The 20,422-nt window shown below is 44.3% G+C and overlaps 1 protein-coding gene across 8 annotated transcripts in view; it reads right to left on the reverse strand.

Annotated features, from left to right (window-relative positions):
- The window catches only part of RAP1GAP2 (RAP1 GTPase activating protein 2), a 233,457-nt gene that overhangs the window by 76,649 nt on the left and 136,386 nt on the right, over positions 1-20,422 (reverse strand). For 6 of the 8 annotated variants that reach the window (XR_007514182.1, XM_049861054.1, XM_049861053.1 and 3 more), the window contains 5 exons: positions 9,556-9,591; positions 5,272-5,316; positions 4,072-4,104; positions 3,512-3,724; positions 2,248-2,351 (listed from right to left, as the gene is read on the reverse strand). Coding sequence is in view for 7 of the 8 variants with exons in the window: in XM_049861054.1 (XP_049717011.1) it covers positions 2,248-2,351; positions 3,512-3,724; positions 4,072-4,104; positions 5,272-5,316; positions 9,556-9,591 (431 nt within the window). In the remaining variant the exon portion in view is untranslated. The remainder of the gene's footprint in view (positions 1-2,247; positions 2,352-3,511; positions 3,725-4,071; positions 4,105-5,271; positions 5,317-9,555; positions 9,592-20,422) is intronic. The other 2 variants (XM_049861055.1, XM_049861058.1) reach the window with 1 other exon arrangement.

Here is a 20,422-nt window from a genome sequence, read left to right on the forward strand (position 1 = left end):
AGTTTTCAACCAGCTTAGGAACATCAATTTTTGTTTGCTGAAAATAGAAAGTTAATAGTATCTAAACTTTATTTGACTTTCTGTAGTAAATCCTTTTCAAAATTCTATTATTTCTCTACCTACTTAAAGCTAGGTTATGTTTTTGTAGATGCAGAATCTTTTTTTTTTTCATGGATCTGTGAGGCTTTTTTGTTCGTTTGTTTGTTTCCCTTCTTTTTATTCAAACTTAAAAAAGAGGAAATCTACCCAAGTTTGTTATTTGTCTCTAAACTATGGATGGATTCTTCCTGGCTATTCTCATGGCATACATTGAAGCTGTAAAACACTCTGCCCAGATTTTAGGCTAGAGAGCTGTTGTTGTAAGTTCGTGATATCAATTAAATAATACAGAAGCCTCCGGAGAATAAGGAAGAATCTGGGACAGTAGTCAATGCCAGCAGGGGAATTTCATCTCCGGATAATTTTCTCTCTGTGTCTGGTGAAGCTGCTAAGCCATGGGGCCAATTTTTTATGTCTGGTTTCCAATTTGGCCTGGCCATCACTCCAAGTACATGATGTGACTGTCCAATTTCTTAGCTGGTGCCTGGTTTATTTCTGCCACCCTACCTGCTCGTTTTCTATTTGGGAGAACCACACTTGAACTTACCCTTGGGCTCCTCAGGGCACTGATTTCAAATGATATTGACCCAAAAACAAAAAAGTGGCTCCACATGAAAAGACCCCTGACTGTTCCAGGGGTAGCCCTTAGTCCTAAAAATTACAGGATTCTTCCAGAATCTCTAATTTCATAAATTCCCATACTAAGCTGCTTTCTAAGGAAGGAGAGCTGGGGTTCAACCTTCTGTATTCCCTTCATTTTAGTCCTAACTGCCCCGCAGATTACAAAAAAAAAAAAAAAATTATCAAAGTGTATGTTGTATGCCTGGCATCTTTCCCTAGCATTCAGTCCTGATGCAGTATTTTTTATAGTACTGAAATAAGGGGGTTAGATCTTATGTTTCAGTTTTTATATTATTCAGAATCCTACCGAATCTTGTTCTAATTTTTATTAAGAAAGAAAGGTACTTTCTTTACAGAGGCAAACCTAGCTAGAAATCCTACTTGGAGATGGGGATCCAGGTATTATCACTCAGAAAATTGGCTCTGCCTATTTAATTCACTCTTCCACGCCTTGCAAATATGATTTCTAGCCAGCTGAGCCTCTGTAAAGAAAATTGCCTCCTTTCTTAATAAAAATTAAACCAAGATCAGATGGGTGTTGACAAATACCTCATACCCCGTCCTCTCCCCACCCCCAACAGCAGGGCTATGTGTTTATTTTCCCGCCCATATTTATCTCAAAATTTGGGCAGAAAAAAAAACGGTTCTTGCTCTGTTTTCAAATACCTTCAAGGACTTCGGATTCAACAAATATGGATTGAAAGCTGAACAAGTTTATGGCATTTGGCCTTCACACTTGACCTTCCTTGTGTTTCCACCACGCCACCAGGGATGGAGATAAATAAGACGCATACTCCTTTATGCTCCCAGGGCATTCTGTGCATATCACTAAAATAATACCTGTAACATATATTAAAATTCTCCCTTTTTCTCTCCTACTAGATTGTAAGTCTTTCGAGAACAGACGCCAAGTCTTATTCATCATTGTATCCCCAGCACCTGCACAGTTCCTGGTACACAGGAGGTTTTCAAAACATTTCAGTTGAACCAAACAGAAACCAGTTCTACCTCCTGCCCTTGAGAAGGTCATAATCCAGAGAGAGGTGTGCTGGCTTCAGCTATACATCAACGCTCTCTCCAAAGCATTCCGGTTATGAACATCATTCCATTTCAGGGAGCCCAGCTCATACAACAGATGCCCTAGAATCTATTTTCCCTGACCAGATGTATGCCATACGTTCTGGCAAAGCTTGTCCCAGGAGGATTTGGAGCCACAGTGAGCCACCCTTACTTTTTCTTCCCATCTTCGCAGAGCCACAGTCCCCCACAAGAAAGAGAGGCAGGTAGGGGGATAGTCTAAGCGACCTTGGGCCCAGGACACCACTGTGACTCCCACCATCCGCCAGCTGGCTGGCACACCTGGGTCTCCCTGCTTGGCAAACTTCAGACACAGCCCCAGGATTACAGCCAGTCTGTTCCCCACAGCACACCCAGACCAGACTGGTCAGACTGGTATTTCTGGGTCCCAGACACTTATGGCAGCCCTGCCTCAAAGAGGCGTGGCCTCAGAGAGTACAGAGGCCCCACCTGAGAATGATCCGAAGGTACTCGATCCCCTCTGCCTCCTCACACTTGATGGACAGGATCAAGTTGCCCAGACTGCTGCCCGTACAGTAAAAGTTTAGATGGTCCTGCAAACAGAAATCAGATGTTAGAGAGGAGTAGACCTTCCAGACATGCCCCCTCAAACCACCTCCCTCACCCGGAATTAGAAGTCCCATAGCAACCAGGAAGAAAAGGATGTACTGCTACTGGTGAGGACAGTGATGACATTAATAGTTACCAACTCCCGAGTCCTCAGTATGTGCCAGGAACTGTATTAAGTGTGTAATATCCATTGCCTCCTATAATCCTAGCCAACAACTTACTCAGTCGGTAACATCACCATCCTCATTTGACAGATAAGGAAACCCACGTTCAGGAGGCTTAAGTAATTGCTCAGGGTCACACAACTAGTAAGTGAAAGAGCCAGGGTTCAAATCCAAGTCTATCTTGACTCTAAAGCTCAAGTTCTTCATCACAAGACGCTGAGTCTTGCCCCCAGAGTGCAGCCCTCACCGATGCAGACTAATTGTGGGAAGAAAGCAAGCAGGAACCGCAGCCTCTCAGACCCAAAGGGACCTGCCGAGGGCCCCTGGACCACCAGGTCTCTCCCCAGCTCAGGGAGCACTGGCTAAAACCATGGCTTCCTGGAGCCCATTCCAGACCTGCCGAATCAGGGTGGGGCCCTGGGGTCTGCATTTTAACAAGAGTCCCAGGGATTCTTCCCCTGGAGAAACTGGCATGTCTGAGGGCAGAAGATATTTAAAGAAATGTAACACCGTCACTTTTAAGCAGTTAAAGGCTCGCAGTGCACCATCCCGTACAAGTACTCAAGGGACCTGTTTGAATGAGTACATGAGAATGTGGACTATATTTAGATGGAAATGGAGACTTCCAAGGTGTGAGAACATATTTTTCCTCGAATAGTTAAAACTCCACTCCACCCTCCTTCACCCCCAAACACTATCCATGGCATTACTTCCTAAAACATTTGCTGGGGGTGGTCTCCACAAGGGCCCACTGCCCCAGGCCTTCCTGGCTTCTGCACTACCCCCTCTTCCCCTGCCCCAGGAGCAGGACCAGTCAGTGAGCTTTCCGGCCAAAGGCGGAGGCAGGAAGCAAGGAGGTGGTGCAGGCACCGGGAAGGAGAAGAGATGGGGTGAGAAGAGGGGCACTGGAGAGGGGAGTGCAGGGCTCTCCAGGCCTGTGACCCCCCTGGCAGCTATCTTCTCCCAGGCCTGGGCCTCACCTTCCCCAGGAAGTGTCTGCGGTAGGCCCTGGCTTCAGCCTTGCACTCCAGCTTGTAGCCGAATGTGTTGGGGCTGAGGTTGTCTTCTTCCTCCTCCTCACAAATGCTGCTTCCCAGTGACGTCGGCGTGCCCACGTTCTCAGGGTCCTCGATCCAGTAGCCCCCAAACTGGGGCAGGATGACTAGGGGGTATGGGCCACCCTTCTCTACAACCTGGAGACAGAGGGAGGGTCTCACACTGCAGCCTGCCCTGGGACTGTAGTAGACCACCACTGGCATCCCCACCCACCTCTGAACTGCTCCAAGGGGGGACCACCATATTTGAGGACAAAGGGAGTCACATGAAGCCCAGGGTTGCAAGGCCTGGATCAGCACCCCCAGTTTAAACACAGGAAGCCTGGGGTCACAGAGGGAAAGATGGGAAGAAGCCTCAAGCCCTCGAGTCCCAGTGGCAAGATGGAGCTGGGCAGGGACCATCACCGTCACCATCATCTCCACAGGCCACGCCCCAGGCACCAGGCCCAGAGCAAACTGCATAGGTAGCCAGGATGGGATCCTACCTCCTCAATGCTAGGATATGGGATGTAGTCATCCTGCAAGACAAACCAGAGAACCCACCATTAGTCCCAGCAGTGCCCATAAAGTCTGACCACTGTTCCCATCTCCCTCTCCCAGGCCTGGGGAGCAGCTGGGTGGGGACCTGGAAGGCTGCACCAGGCATTTGGGAGCATGAGTGGGAAGACCCCCAGACAGGAGAACAGTCTGGAGGCAGCTCTGGGATCTGACTTCCCTTGAGCTCTTTTTGTAATGGACAGAACCTGGACACAAATCCTGCCTGCTGAAGACGCAGTAGACAGAGGTGCTAAATGTCATGCCTCTGGCCACATGAGCTTCTTGCCCAGGATGCCATCTGTTATGGATTGAATTGTGTTCCCCCAAAAATATGTGTTGAAGCCCTGTACATGTAAACATGACCCTGTTTGTAAATAGGGGGGTTTCTTGTTGTTAATGAAGTCATACCTGCATAGGGTGGATTATAAACCCAATCACCTCTGAGTTAAAAAAAAAAAAAAAAAAAACGGAACAGACACAGAGATGCACACACTGGAGAAAAAAAGGCACCGCGTGAGAATCATCTTCAAGCAAAGGAGCACCAAGGATTGCCAGCAGGCACCAGAAACTAGCAGAGAGGCTCACAGACAGAATCAACATGGCTGAGACCCTGATTTGGACTTCCAACCTTCAGAACTGGGAGACAATAAATCTCTGTTCTTTAAAGCCACCCACTTGCAGTGTTTGTGTTACAGCAGCACTGGGTGACTAAGATATCTCTGGGAGGTAAGCCCTAGGCACCCCAGCTTTCTCTGAATCCCATTTGTGGGCCCCACTCAGACAAGGGGGCTGAGCTTCGAGCGCTGAGCTGTACCGCTGGGCCCTAGACATGGAACCTGAAGCTGAGAGCTCACTGCCCACTGGAGCCCAGAGCACAAGCTGATCGCCCTGGCCTAGACACAGTGAGCGGGTAGGGTGCAGGAGGGGTCAGAAGAGTCTTAGGTCTCCCCAGAAGTTTCCATCCCCAGGCTGCTCTCAAGCTATCCCTAAAGGCATCAAGCTGGGGTCCCCTTTGCTGCCTACCACACACCAGTCTAACAAGGATACGGTCACTTAAGTGGTTCTTGGTGGAAATCAGAGTTAGACGGGTGTGAGATAGAAGACCAGCTCACTGCTCCTTCTGCCTTCCTCTCACCCACCCAGCCCACCTTGTTCTTCTGGGGTCCCGGCTTCTGCTCTTCAAGCTTGATCCCCTGTGGAAACAAGGAAAAGAGGATCCGTGGAAAAGCAAAGGATACAAAGAAGAGGCCAAGCAGAAAAGCAAAGCACCTGGCCTTGCTGAGGGTTAGTAACAACAGCAACAGCAGCTAACATGTATTGGGCCTTTAGCGTGTACCTGGTACTACACGCCATACTCATTGTCACACTCAGTCCTCATGGCACGCCCAGGTGAGGCAGCAGGGCAAGGTGGTTAGAACACAGATGTGAGCCAGATTCCCAGGTTCAAATCCCAACACTGCCACTTACAAAACCTCCCTGTGCTCAGTGTTCTCATCTGTGAAATGGGAATGATAACAGTACCTGCTGTTGTGGTGAAAGTTAAACATTGATGTGTTCAGCTCTTAGAACAGTGCTGGCTACATGGTCTGTGCTGTGTGCTTGCTGTTATTATTATGAGGTAGGAAGTATCATCCTGGAGATTAAATATCATCCCCACGATCACAGAGCTAGAAGGTGCGGGGTAAAGATGTCAGCGCCAGCACTCTGGACCTCACGCCCTACCTGCTCTGCTACCTGTCCAGCAGGAGGGTCCACTTGGGACCCTAGTCCTCATTCAATCACTAACATACTATTGGTGACCCTTGGTCAAGTTTAACTTCTTGATGCTTCCGTACCTTTCGTCTCTGAAGTGACGACTGTAACACCTGCCCTCCCACCTGACACATATTACTATAAGGATCAGATATGACGGTTGGGGACTGGGTTAAGGAGTTCACCTATAGGTATCTGGAAGATTCGCTTCTGAGGAATAGTGCATTCATTGCCCAGTAGTTCTGCAGTGGAGTTCTGACTTAAGTGGGTTTTGCAAGGGGGGTGTCCATGGCATTGCCAAAACTGTTTGAATAACTCGGGAGAGGAAAGAGATGAGGGAACAAACTAGGAGAAACAGGCCTAGGCAGAAATTCCCAGTTCCCCTTGCAGGGGAGAGAGTTCCAGAGGCCATCCCTGCCTGATCCTAATCCTAAAGCACCAGGATTTTAACCTTCCAAAGTGCGCTCCCTCTGTTGTCTCCTTTGAGCTCACAGCACCTTTTTACCGTGAGGAAACTGAGGCCCCAAGGGGGCAGTCCTTGCCTAATGTCACCCAGCAAGGAAGGGGCAGGGCCTGGATTTGAAGCACGGCTGGTGTTCCCCGAGTGCAGGCTCTCATCTCTCATCCTGGGAAGCCAGGGCGCCTGCTACCTTGGGGAACTGCACGTGGCCTCCTCTGGGCTGAGTCACCCGGCAGAAGGACATGGGAAGGCCTCTCCCACCAGACAGGTGCGCCTCTCCCCATACAGGGAGAAACCAGCTGGGTGGCCCTGTGGACCCTGTCCAGGAAGGCAAACTGGGCAGATGGGGAGGGGGTGACGTCAGGAGGTGGTTTTGTTTGCCCTGCATTAGTCATGCCCTGCCTGCTGGGGAACAGCCCCTGGGACAGGAGAGCAAACCTTTTGTCTACTCTGCTACTGCACACCTTCTCCATGACAGAGCCCCTACCGCTGGGCCCTCTCCCTCCGTGTGTTAGCCTCTTACCATTATCCCCTTTTTTCTCAACAGGGAGACTGAGGACCAGGTAGGTAAAGTGGTTTGATGAAGGATACTCAGCTACTATGTGTAGGGTTAGAACTTGAACCCAGGACCAACCAGATCGCCTGCGCTCTGAACCCCACTGCCTCACAGGGACTGTTCCCCTCCTTAAACCCCTCATCTCTTGGGCTGGAGTCAGGAGTCCTAGAACCTAGCTTCACCTCTTCACAGCTTGTAAAGCGACCAGGGCACTTAACTGCTCTGACCCTCAGTTTTCACACCTGCAGGATGAGGAGAGATGGCGCCCACGCTGGAGGACAGGGTCTGGTGCAACACCCCCTTTGCCACCATCAGTTGCCCATGGTGTCTTAAGTGAGTTTCATATACATACAGGAGTTGGGAACTGGGAGCCTCGGGGGGTAAACCAAACAGTAAACCAAAAACTATTGGCTGTCAAGTCAACTCCAAACCAGGGTGACCCCATGTGCATCACAGTAGAATTGCGCTCCATAGGGTTTTTCAATGGCTGAGATCTGTCAGAAGTAGATTGCCAGGCTTTTCTTCCAAGGCACCTCTGAGTGGACTTGAACTTCCAACCTTTTGGTTAGCAGGAAAGGGTGTATGCTATTTAATAAACACTGGGAAGTTTGGTTTCAATCCCCAACAGTCTGAACTGAGATGGAATTGGCAAATCACCCATGGGTATTCAAAGGGGAGATAAAAACAAGACTCCTGCCCTCAAGAGGTTTCCAATCTAGTTGAGAAGACAAACCCAGCAGCCTCTAAACAAGAGAACAATGTGAGGCTGGTTAAGTGGGGCTGAATTTTGTGCTCTGTACGGAGAAGGCAGGGGACTCCTGCTGCGGGTAGAGGCTGGGTGGGCTCATGGAAGCAGCCAAAGAGAAGGCAGGGTGATGAGCACGGGGTGAGTCTTGACCCCCTGCCATCTTCCCAGGGTGCTAGGGCTTCACGGGTCAAAGGTGAAAATACCCACTTTGTTCCCAGTGATTTCATACTTAATTATACCCTGTCTCCCACCTCTGGCTATCATAGAACATGCCATCCTCGTTTCCGCAGCTTGATTACAAGTTCCCTAAATGCTACAAAATTAGTTTGTATTTTGTAGGACAGAAGCACAGAGGAGGATGTTAATAACTTGCTCATGGTAATGACCCAACCCAGTGCCATCAAGTCGATTCTGACTCATAGCGACCCTATAGTAATAATTTTCCCTTAGCCCTTCCCCCTCCCCACCCTCAGGGAGACCTGGCTTTCCCTGATGACCACATTCACCTGCACAGCTCTCTCATCACCTCTGCCTGCAACTCAGGGACTTCAGCGAGAGTCAAATTTGCCTCTCCTACTAGAGCTTCCAGACCTTGTTACATAATCTTCCGTCACCAGCCCCTCCTTCCTAGAGCCTGTAGCATCTACTTACGGTAAAAAGGCATCATAATATAGTAACTAAGCCCTCTAGTTCTGAAGCTACTATCTAACGGTGTGCAATGGTTTAAGCGCTCGGCTGCTAACTGAAAGGTTGGAGGTTCAAACCCACCAAGCAGGTGGTGATCTGTAATCCGTAAAGATTACAGCCAAGAAAACCCTACAGGGCTGTTCTACTCTGTAACATGGGGTCGCTGTGCGTCAGAATCTACTTGACAGCACCCAACAACAACATGCCTCAGTTTTCTCATTTGAGAAATGTGGATAATAGTAGTAGTAGTAATATTAATAATAATAACTACTTCCTGTGGTCCTTGTTAAGAATAAATGAGAAGATACCTGTCTATCTCTGGGTCCAGAGAAGTACTTGAAATATACATGGCATTATCAGCATCTTCTTCCCACTCTTTCTACCTTTATCCATTAACCCTCCTGGACCTTTCCCCATATTCCCTAGCGCAGCTGTTCTTACCTGTGATCCCTGGCCCTTTGGGGCAGGAAATTATAAAGGGTCCCCAAATCCACATTAAGCACAGTTTTTTACATGCTTTGGTGCTAACTGAAAGGTTAGAGGTTCAAGTCCACCCAGAGGTGCCTCGGAAGAAAGGCCTGGCAATCTACTTCTGAAAGGTCGCAGCCTTGAAAACCGTATGGAGCGCAATTCTACTCTGACACACATGGGGTCGCCATCAGTCAGAATTAGCTCAAGGGCAACTAATAACGACCACTTCATTTCAGCCCAACAACCATCTAAGTGGGTATTTTTATTCTTATTTATTTATAGAGGCTTAGAAAAGTTAAGTAACTCATCCTAGTGTTAGATGCAGAATTTGAACTCAGATCTGTTTGACCCCAAAGTCTGTCTTTCTCCCACCCCCCAGCTCTGCCTCCCAGACACAAGGCACTCCCTCTAAGAAGGGGTTTTCTTTCTCAGGCCATCTTTCCAGGAACAAGGGACTCTTTCAAACCCTCCACACATCCTTAGGGTTGATGGCATCCTCCCTACTCTGCTGGAAAAGTTCAGTTTTTTATCTTCTCCTTGTTGCTCAGGCAGTTTTCCACAGTCTCCTGGTGCCGCTCAACAGCAAAATGACCTCAGGTCGTGTGGGCAATTGGAACTGTGTGGAGTCTCTCTTCTCCCATCTCTTCCTTTGGAGGTACCCAGGTTCTGCCCATGGGTTGTACCCGGTGCTGAGGTCAGATGAGATAACAGCAGCCCCTCACCCCAAAGTCTTGGCTCCCCTCTTTGAAGACACTCACCTGCATTTTCTCCAGCATCTCAAAGAACTCGGCAGACTGAAAGACACAAAGAGGGTAGGGGAGAAAGGGGGGCGGTCAGCCAGGCGGTCTTCCGAGAAAGCTTCTCACCAACTGTCTGGAAGCCAAGCCTGGGGCTCCTCTGAGGGACAAAATTCATTTGGATCAAGAGAGAAGATAATTTGATTTTGGCTTTGCAGGGCTGGAGGGCCAGAACACCCCATTCAACAAAAAGGAAAAAAAAACACCGAGGCTGGAAAGCAGCCCTGAGGAGAGCAACCCCCCGTCTCTGTCAAAGAAGAGAGGCCTGTGCGGCCCCTGGGAAAAGCCAAGTTCCCCAAAATGCCTGGGAGTCCTGGGATTCATCCCAGCCCCTAGCAGGATTCACGTTTGGGATGGGTGCAGTCCAACGGCAGAGCCGAGATGACCAATGCAAGTAGTTTTCCAGCTCCTGTGGTAACACAGCCCTCTTTGTCTTCTCAGGCAAAATCTCACTCAGACCCCGAATACATAAAACCAATAAAAGCAGAGCTGCTTTGGCCTGAGCCACCGTGGGGGCTTGAGCCTTTGAGGTGCCACCTTGCCTCCCCCTGTCCCTTGCCCTTTGACCCTGAGGCACCTCTTCAGGACCCTACAGCTTGTGAAGCAAAACCTGAAAATCACTGAACTACACACTTCGGAAGCCTTTTAAAAATTTCAAACCACACTTGTCCAAGCATTTAACCTACTCTGGTGCCACCTTTGTAACCTCCAGGTAGAGACAAAAAGGAGGAGAAAAAGGAAGTGGAATGGGAGGGTGAGGGGATGGAAGCTCGTCCCCAGCAAAGCAAATGCAGTTTCCTCAGAAGAGCTCCCCACATCCCATTCCGTGAAAACAGCTATACTTCCCTGTCATAACATCACTGGCCACATCTAGACACTGGCACACCATGAGTTAATGGATGCCCAGAACAGAAAGTCCCCAGACAACTGGAGAAAGGACAGGAGAACAGAAAGCAACGCTGAGGAGGAGTGCATCTGTCCTCATCACTTCTTCACACAGTGGCAAGTAAAGCACCCAAGCTCTCCCTTCCTCTAACTTCCCAGAATAGAACCACCATGGGAAGGACCCCTGTGGGATCACCAGGGAGACCCAGCTCTGCAGCAGACTCCAGATGACTTCAGTCAGGACAAAGCTTCCCTGTTAGAGGCAAAAAGCCTCTGATCCACCAAAAGTTCGGGTTATAATGTCTGGACATCCCACAGGTGAACGGACAGGTGTGGGGACAGCTTGGGGCACCCACATCCAGCACTCTTGACCACAGGCAGCCACCAAACACCCAGCTCTGAAACCCACCACTCCCACTTGTTCTGGGTATAAAGGCACCACACACACTTTGCATTCTTACCATCTCCAATCTCCAGGGGACCAAGGCTATCAGACAGAAAGAGCATGTACAAATCATAAAGATGGAAAGATGAGCAGAGGGATGGCAAGGGGCAGAATCTATCAATATTTTAAACACACACACCTTTGACTCAGCAATTCTACTGCTAGGAATTTATGCTATAAACATACTCACACATGTGCATAGAGACAGATACATGAAAATGTTCACTGCAGCATTGTTCGTAACAATAAAAAATGGAAGCAACTTAACTGCCAATCTATAGGAAATTGGTTAAAGTAGGCTACTTTCATAGAATAAAATACAAATACTATCAATAGCTGAATGCCAATAAATTAAACAAATGAAATAGATAAATTCCTAGAAAGATACAAACTACTGAAAATGACTCAGGAAGGAATAGAAAATCTGAATAGACCTATAACGAGTAAAGAGATTGAATTAGTAAGCAAAAAAAAAACTACCCAGAAAGAAAAGTACAGGCCCAGATGACTTCACTAGTGAATTCTACCAAACTTTTAAAGAATTAATACCAATTCCTCATAAACTCTTTCAAAAAAGCAGAAGAGGAAGGAACTCTTCCCAGCTCATTCTGTGAGGCTAGTATTACCACACAAACACATCACAAGAATATAAAATACAGACCAATATCTATTATGAATAAAGACAGAAAAACTCTCAACAAAATACTAGCAAACCAAATTCAGCCGCAGAGAAAAAAGAATTGTACATCATGAACAAGTGGGACTCACCCAAGGAATACAAGGTTGGTTTAACATCTAAAAACCAACGTAATGTATCACATCAATAGAATAAAAAACAAAAACCACATTATCATCTCAATAGGTGTAGAAAAAGCATTTTACAAAATCTAACACCTTTCATGATTAAAAAAAAAAAACCACTCAACAAACTAGGAATAGAAGGGGACTTCCTCAATTTGATAAAGGCTATCTATGAAAAACCCACAGCTAACATCATAAAAACATACATAATGGTTAAAGACATAATGCTTTCACTTTCACCATTGCTATTTAAAATTGTATTAGAAAGCCACTCCCGAAGTTCACCTTTCAGCCAAATATTAGACAGGCTTATAAAACAATAACACACATGAGGAAGGCACTTCTTACTCCAATCAAGCATAAAAGACCAAATGGGTAACACCTGCCCAAAAACACAGCCTAGAAGGCAGGAAGGGACAGGAAAACTGGACAAATGGGGAACCCAGGGTGGAAAGGGGGATAGTGCTGACACAATGCAGGGATTGCAGCCAATGTCGCAAAATAATTTGTGTATAAATTTTTGAACAAGAAATTAATTTACTCTGTGAACTTTTACCTAAAGCACAACAAATTTTTTTTAAAACAGAACCTAATAACCAAAACATATATAAAACTTTGGCAACTTAACAACATATGGACAAATAACCCAATCATAAAATGGGCAGAGGACTTCAATAGACATTTCACCAAAGAAGACATTCAAATGGCCACCAAACACTTGAAGAGATGCTCAGCATCATTAGCCATCAAAGAGATGCAAATCAAAACCACGATGAGATACCATTTCACTCACACCAGAATGGCTAAGATTAAAAAAAAAAAAACAGAAAATAACAAACGTTGGCAAAGATGTAGGGAAATTGGAACTCTCATCAGCTGCTGGTGGGAATGCAAAATGGTGCAACCGTTGTGGAAAACAGTGTGTCAGTTCCTCAAAAAATGAAAACTAGAACTACTATATGACCCAGCAATTCCACTCCTAGGTATGTACCAAAACACTTGAAAGCAGGGATTCAGACAAAGGCCTGTACACCAATGTTCACTGAAACACTATTCACAATAGCCAAAAGGTGGAAACAACCTAAATGCCCATCAACACATGAATGGATAAACAAAATGTGGTACATACGTTTAATGGAATACCACTCAGCCTGTAGAAGAAATGAAGTCTTGATATGTGCTTCAACATGGATGGAGCTTGAAGAAATAAACCAATCACAAAAGGACAAATATTGTATGAGCTCACTTATGTAAAAAGACAAGAAAAGACAAATGTGTAGAGATTAAAGTTTATCAATGGTTGCCAGGGGTAGGAGGAAAGGGGAAGGGCAGGGTTAATAGTGATGGAAATACCAAGTTGACTAAATGTAGGGTTGCACAGCTAATTATTGTAACTGCTGTCAATAAGTTGTACACCTGTAAAAAGTTGAATTGGCAAAAGTTGTGTGATAGACATATTTACAACAAGGACCAAAAAAAAAGGAAGAGTAGATGCTGTGGCTGATCATGTACAACCAAAAACCTCATGGGATTTGGTTTCTTGGCTTGGAGGTTTAAGGTCATGGTTTCACGGGACATCTCAGTTAACTGGTCTAAAAACATGTTTAGTGCCTCTGTTCTATCTCCTAGTTTGATGTGTAGTGCCTGGGATCTTAAAAGCTTGCAAGCAGCCATCCAAGGCACAACAACTGTTCTCTATTCACCTGAAACAACAGACAAAGAAGGAGAATCAAGAATAGGGAAAGATATGGAATGTGTAGCTAATTGCCTCCATGAACAACTGCCTCCTTTGCCATGAGACCAGAAGAACTGGACAGTGCCTGGCTACCATTACTGGACATTTTGATCAAAGATTCCATAGAAGAATCCTGATCAAAAGGGGGAAAATGCAGCACAGAATTTCAAATTCTTATGGACTTCAGACTTCCTGGACCCATAACAGCTGGACGAACCCCTGAAACTACTGCCCCGAGATGATCTTGAAAACTTAAACCAAAAATATCCCCTGAAGTCTTCAAATCAAACAATAGTTTATCTTAACTAGTAAAAAATGTCTGCCTTGAACATTATGCTCTTTAAGAACTATCTATAAGGGATCAAATTGACAAGAGTAACTCGAAAGTTTAGATAGGAACCTTAGGGGCAGTGAATGTACATTAACAGAGGTGGAACAACTCATAAAAGGAGGGGGAGAATGGTTGCACAACTCGAAGAATGTAATAAATGTCACTAAATGGACTTCACTAAAGAAGATATTCAGGCAGCTAACAGACACATGAGAAAATGTTCTCGATCATTAGCCATTAGAGAAATGCAAATTAAAACTACGATGAGATTCCATCTCACTCCAACAAGGCTGGCAATAATCCAAAAAACACAAAATAAAAAATGTTGGAGAGGCTGCGGAGAGATTGGAACTCTTTATACACTGCTGGTGGAAATGTAAAATGCTACAACCACTTTGGAAATCTATCTGGCGTTATCTTAAACAGTTAGAAATAGAACTACCATACAACCAACCCAGAAATCCCACTCCTCGGAATATACCCTAGAGAAACAAGAGCCTTCACACAAACAGATATATGCACACCCATGTTTATTGCAGCTCTGTTTACAATAGCAAAAAGCTGGAAGCAACCAAGGTGTCCATCAACGGATGAATGGGTAAATAAATTGTGGTATATTCACACAATGGAATACTACGCATCAATAAAGAACAGTGACGAATCTGTGAAACATTTCATAACATGGAGGAAACTGGAAGGCATTATGCTGAGCGAAATCAGTCAGAGGCAAAAGGACAAATATTGTATAAGACCACTATTATAAGATCTTGAGAAATAGTATAAACTGAGAAGAACACATACTTTTGTGGTTACGAGCGGGGGAGGGAGGGAGGGAGGGAGAGGGTTTTTTACTGATTAATTAGTAGATAAGAACTGCTTTAGGTGAAGGGAAGGACAATACTCAATACATGGAAGGTCAGCTCAATTGGACTGGACCAAAAGCAAAGAAGTTTCTGGGATAAAATGAATGCTTCAAAGGTCAGCAGAGCAAGGGCAGGGGTTTGGGAACCATGCTCTAAGGGGACTCCTAAGTCAATTGGCAAAATAATTCTGTTATGAAAACATTCTGCATCCCACTTGGAAATGTGGCGTCTGGGGTCTTAAATGCTAACAAGCGGCCATCTAAGATGCATCAATTGGTCTCAACCCACCTGGAGCAAAGGAGCATGAAGAACACCAAGGTCACATGACAACTAAGAGCCCAAGAGACAGAAAGGGCCATATGAACCAGAGACCTACATTATCCTGAGACCAGAAGAACTGGTTGGTGCCCGGCCACAACCAATGACTGCCCTGACACGGAGCACAACAGAGAACCCCTGAGGGAGCAGGAGATCAGTGGGATACAGACCCCAAATTCTCATAAAAAGACCATACTTAATGGTCTGACTGTGACTAGAGGAATCCCGGCGGGCATGGTCCCCAAACCTTCTGTTGGCACAGGACAGGAACCATTCCCGAAGACAACTCATCAGACATGAAACGGACTGGACTGTGGGTAGGAGAGAGATGCTGAAGAAGAGTGAGCTAATTATATCAGGTGGACACTTGAGACTGTGTTGGCATCTCCTGTCTGGAGAGGGGATGGGAAGATAGAGTTGGAAGCTGGCAAAATTGTCACGAAAGGAGAGACTGGAAGGGCTGACTCATAAGGGGGAGAGCAAGTGGGAGTAAGGAGTAAGATGTATATAAACTTATATGTGACAGACTGACTTGATTTGTAAACGTTCACTTGAAGCTCAATAAAAGTTAATAAAAAAAAAAGTCACTAAATGGTACATGTACAAACCGTTGAATTGGTGTATGTTTTGCTGTGTATATTCTCAACAACAACAACAAAATAAATTAAAAAAAAAAAAGACTAGCATAAAAAATTGTCCCAGAGGTTCTAGTCAGGGCAATTAGGCAAGAAAAACAAAAGGCATCCGGATTGGAAAGGAAAAAGTAAAATTATCTCTATTTGCAGATGACATAATCTTGTGATAGAAAACCCTATTGTATTTTAATACCCTAGCAATTAACAATCTGAAAATAAAATTGAGAAAACATTCCACTTACAAAAACATCAAAACAATAAGATAATAAAAAGTACAAAACTTATACTCAGAAAAGTACAAATCACTGATGAAAAAAAATTTAAATCTAAATAAATGGAAAGACATCCCATGTTCATGGGTCAGAAGACTTAATATTGTTAAGATGCCAGTACTCTCCAAACGATCTACAGATTCAATGCAACCCCTGTGAGAATCCCAGATGGCTTCTCTGTAGAATTCTCTGTAGAAACTGAGAAGCTGATCCTAAAACTGATATGGAAACTCAAGGGACTCAGAACAGCCAAAACATTCTTTAAAAAGAACAAAGTTTGAGGGGACTCACATTCCAAATTTTAAAACTTCCTACAAAGCAACAGTAATCAAGACAGTGTGGTACTATCATAGAATAAATATACAGATTAATGGAGTAGAATTGATAGTCTAGGAATAAACCTGTATACCATATTTTTAGGCAAATAACGCATATCTACGTTTGTTTAGCAACCACGCCCTCCCCCTGTGAGGTATTTTTAGAAGTACACTATGGTGCTAATTTTTTTTACAGTAACATGTAAAAAAAATTGGCATAGCAGTGCTCATGAAAATACCTCGCGGGAGTAGGGCGCAGTTGACAAACACAGAAGGTGTGCATTGTTTGCATAAAAGTATGGTATCTATGGTCAATTGTTTTTCAACAAGGGTGTCAAGACCATTAAATGGAGAAAGATCAGTCTCTTCAATAAGTGGTGCCAGGACAACTGGACTAGTCACATGCAAAAGAATGACGTTAAACCCTCATCTCACACCAAATATTCAAAATGGATCCAAGATCTAAACGTAAGAGCTAAAACTATAAAATTCTTAGAAGAAAATGCAGAGTAAGCCTACATGAGCTCAGATTTGGCAATGGATTCTTAGACATCACACCAAAACCATGAGCAATAAAAGAAAGATACACTGGACTTCGTCAAAATAAAAAACTTTTGTGCTTCAACAAACCCTATCAAGAAAATGAAAAGACAACCCACAGAATGGGAGAAAATGTTTGCAAACTATATATCTGATAAAGGACTTGTATCTAGAATATATAATGAACTCTTACAACTTAATAATAACTCAATTAAATAACTCAACTTAAAAACAGGCAAAGGATTGAGTAAACATTTCTGCACAGAAGATATAGGAACGGCCAACAAGCATATGAAAAGATGTTCAACATCACTAGTCATCAAGGAAATGCAAATCAAAACAATGAGCTACCACTTCACACCCACTAAGATGGCTAGACTAAAAAAAGATGGGCACTAGCAGGAGTTGATAAGGATGTGGAGAAAATGGAAACTTCATACACTACTCGTGGGAACATAAAATGGTCAGCCTCTGTGGAAAACTGGCAGTTCCTCAGAAAGTTATCATTTGACCCAGCAATTCCACTCCTAGGTATATACCCAAGAGAAATGAAAACTTATGTCCACACAAAAACTTGTACACGAATGTTCATAGCAGCATTATTCATAATAGCCAAAATGTGGAAACACTCCAAATATCCATCAACTGATAAAAAGTAAAATGTGGTATATCCATACAATGGAATATTATTCAGTCATGAAAAGGAATGAAGTACCAATGCATGCTACAACACAAATGAACCTTGAAAACACTATGCAAAGTGTAAGAGGCCCAACACAAAGAACCACATATTGTACGACTCCATTTATATGAAATGTCCAGAATAGGCAAATCTACAGAGACAGAAAGTAGATTAGCGGTTGCTTAGCAAGGAGGGGGATGGGAGGGTATGTGGTGGCGGCGGAAGGGCATCGGGTTTACTTTTGAAGTAATGACAATATTCTAAAACACATTATGGTGATGGTTGCACAACTCAGTGAATATACTAAAAATCACGGAACTGCGTAAATTGCATCATAGGTGCATTGTAGCTCAATAAACCTGTTACCAAAATACTATTCAGCTATTCGAAAGAAAGCAACAGATTTATTTTGCTCACATATATCGCCAAGTTATATGAAGGGTAAAGAAGCAAATATGATCCCATTTTTATAAAAGAATCTTATAGACAGCTAAAAAAAATCTCTATGTATGTATGTAAATGCATAGAAAATGATCCGGAAGGATGTGCCTTGGGCTGTCAAAAAGTGATTCCACCCAGAGGGGTGGAATAAGTGGTGAAGATGGTTTTGCTTTATATTCTGCCTACTTCACAAGCATGTAGACCCACATTACTGGCATAATTAAACTTTAAAAACACTAAACAAATTTGGTAAAGGAAACAGAAAAGTGTACAAAGGGCATGAACAACTTACTAAAGGAGAAACACAAAATGGCTAATAAACATATCAAAACATGTCCAACTCCATAATTATCAAATAAATTAAAATATTAATAAGATAATAGCTTTGATTGGGTGTAAAAAGGGATGTGGGGGTAAGGACACAGGAAGTGTAGGTGCGGTAAGCGTGTACTTGGGACAAACTTTCTAAAGGACAGTTGACACTATATATGCCCTATGCCTTAAAAATATTCACATCCTTAATTCTTGCCTTCCATGTGGGAGATGTGGGTTGATTCCCAGCTAACACACCTCACGTGCAGACACCACCAGTCTGACAGTGGAGGCTTGCGTATTGCTACGGTGCTGAACAGCTTTCAGTGGAGGTCCCAGACTAAGACAGACTAGGAAGGAAGGTCTGGAGATCTACTTCTGAAAATCAGGCAATAAAAACCCTATGGATCACAACAATCTACAACCGATCACGGGGATGGCAGCGTTTCATTCCACTGTGCAATAGGTTGCTCACCTTGAGTTTGGGGCCAACTTCAGGGCAGCTAACAACAAACAACAAGGAATTTACCCTAAAGCAATATTTGGACAAGTACACAAGGACACTGGGTGCAGCACTGTTTACAGGCAAAGATGTGGAAATAGTAGAAGTACCCACCAGTGAGGGAAAGAGTGAATAATGTATGGGAGTATGCCCTCCAACAAAATCCTACAAAGATTCACAGTGCATTGCTAAGTGAGGGGAAAAAAAGGCGGGGGGGGGCGGGTAAAAACAAGGTGATCCCATTTTTTCAATTAAACATAAAAAGCAAGTCTGGGTATATATAGGTATAGGTCTTCATATAAATATACGCATCATCCCTCAGAAAAAATACCTTGAACGATACACGTCAAAATGAGTTATAAGATTAAGGACGATTTTTTCCCCTTTTGCTTTTCAGTATTTTTTAATTTTCTATTAAAAAACAAATTATTTTTACAATTGTCAATATTTTTAAGACTTTGATACATGAGTGGAGGCTCTACTTTCTTTGCTTCCCTCAGCCCCTGCTACAGTCCCTTTGTAACAGGGTGTGTCCAAGGACACAAGTACACAGCCTTCGGTGCCTGCAGAAAGCCCCTGGATTCAGGCCAACTCATTCCTGGGTCTCTCCTTGGCTCTGTGGATTGTAGACTAACAGGCTCTTCTCCAATCACCTGCAAATCCAGCTGTGTTGGTAGGTGCCATAAAGTCGGTTCCAACTCAGAGTGATCCTATGTACCACAAGACGAAATACTGACCGATGTTGCACCATCCTCACAATCATTGTTATGTTTGAGTCCATCGTTGTAGCCACTGTGTCAGTCTATCTCACTGAGGGTCTTCCTCTTTTTCACTGACCCTCCACTTTACCAAGTATGATGTCCTTCTCCAGCAACTGGTCCCACCTGATAGCATATCCAAAATAAGTGAGATGAAGTCTTACCTGCTTCCAAGGAGGACTCTGTACTTCTTCCAATACGGGTTTGTTCGTTCTTCCGGCAGCCTATGATATAGTCAATATTCTTCACCAACACTATAATTCAAAGCCATCAATTCTTCTTCCATCTTCCTTATCCATTGTCCAGGTTTCACATGCGCATAAGGCAACTGAAAACACTATGGCTTGGGTCAAGCACACCTTAGTCGTCAAAGTGACACCTTTGTTTTTCAACACTTTAAAGAGGTTTTTTGCAAGACATTTGCCCAATGCAATGTGTCATTTGATTTCTTCACTGCTGCTTCCATGGCTGTTGATTGTGAATCCAAGTAAAATGAAATCCTTGACAATTTCAGTCTGTTCTACCTTTATCATGATGTTGCTTATTGGTCCAGCATTTTTGTTTTCTTTATGTTGAGGTGCAATCCATACTGAAGGCTGTGGTCTTTGATCTTCATCAATACGTGCCTCAAGTCCTCTTCACTTTCAGCAAGCAGGGCTGTGTCATCTGCATAACGCAGGTTGTTAATGAGTCTTCCACCAATCCTGATGCCCCGTTCTTCATATACTCCAGCTTCTCAGATTATTTGCTCAGCATACAGATTGAATAGATATGGTGAAAGCATACCTTTCTTGATTTTAAACCACGCAGTATCCCCTTGCTCTGTTTGAACAACTACCTCTTGGTCTATGTACAGGTGTCACATGAGCAAAATTAAATGTTCCGAAATTCCCATTCTTTGGAATGTTACCCCTAATTTGCTATGATTCATACAGTCGAATACATTTGCATAGTCAATAAAATGCAAGTAGACATCTTTCTGGTAAGCCCT

This window comes from Elephas maximus, chromosome 19 (genome assembly GCF_024166365.1).
Source record: "Elephas maximus indicus isolate mEleMax1 chromosome 19, mEleMax1 primary haplotype, whole genome shotgun sequence".
Classification (NCBI taxonomy): Eukaryota; Metazoa; Chordata; class Mammalia; order Proboscidea; family Elephantidae; genus Elephas; species Elephas maximus.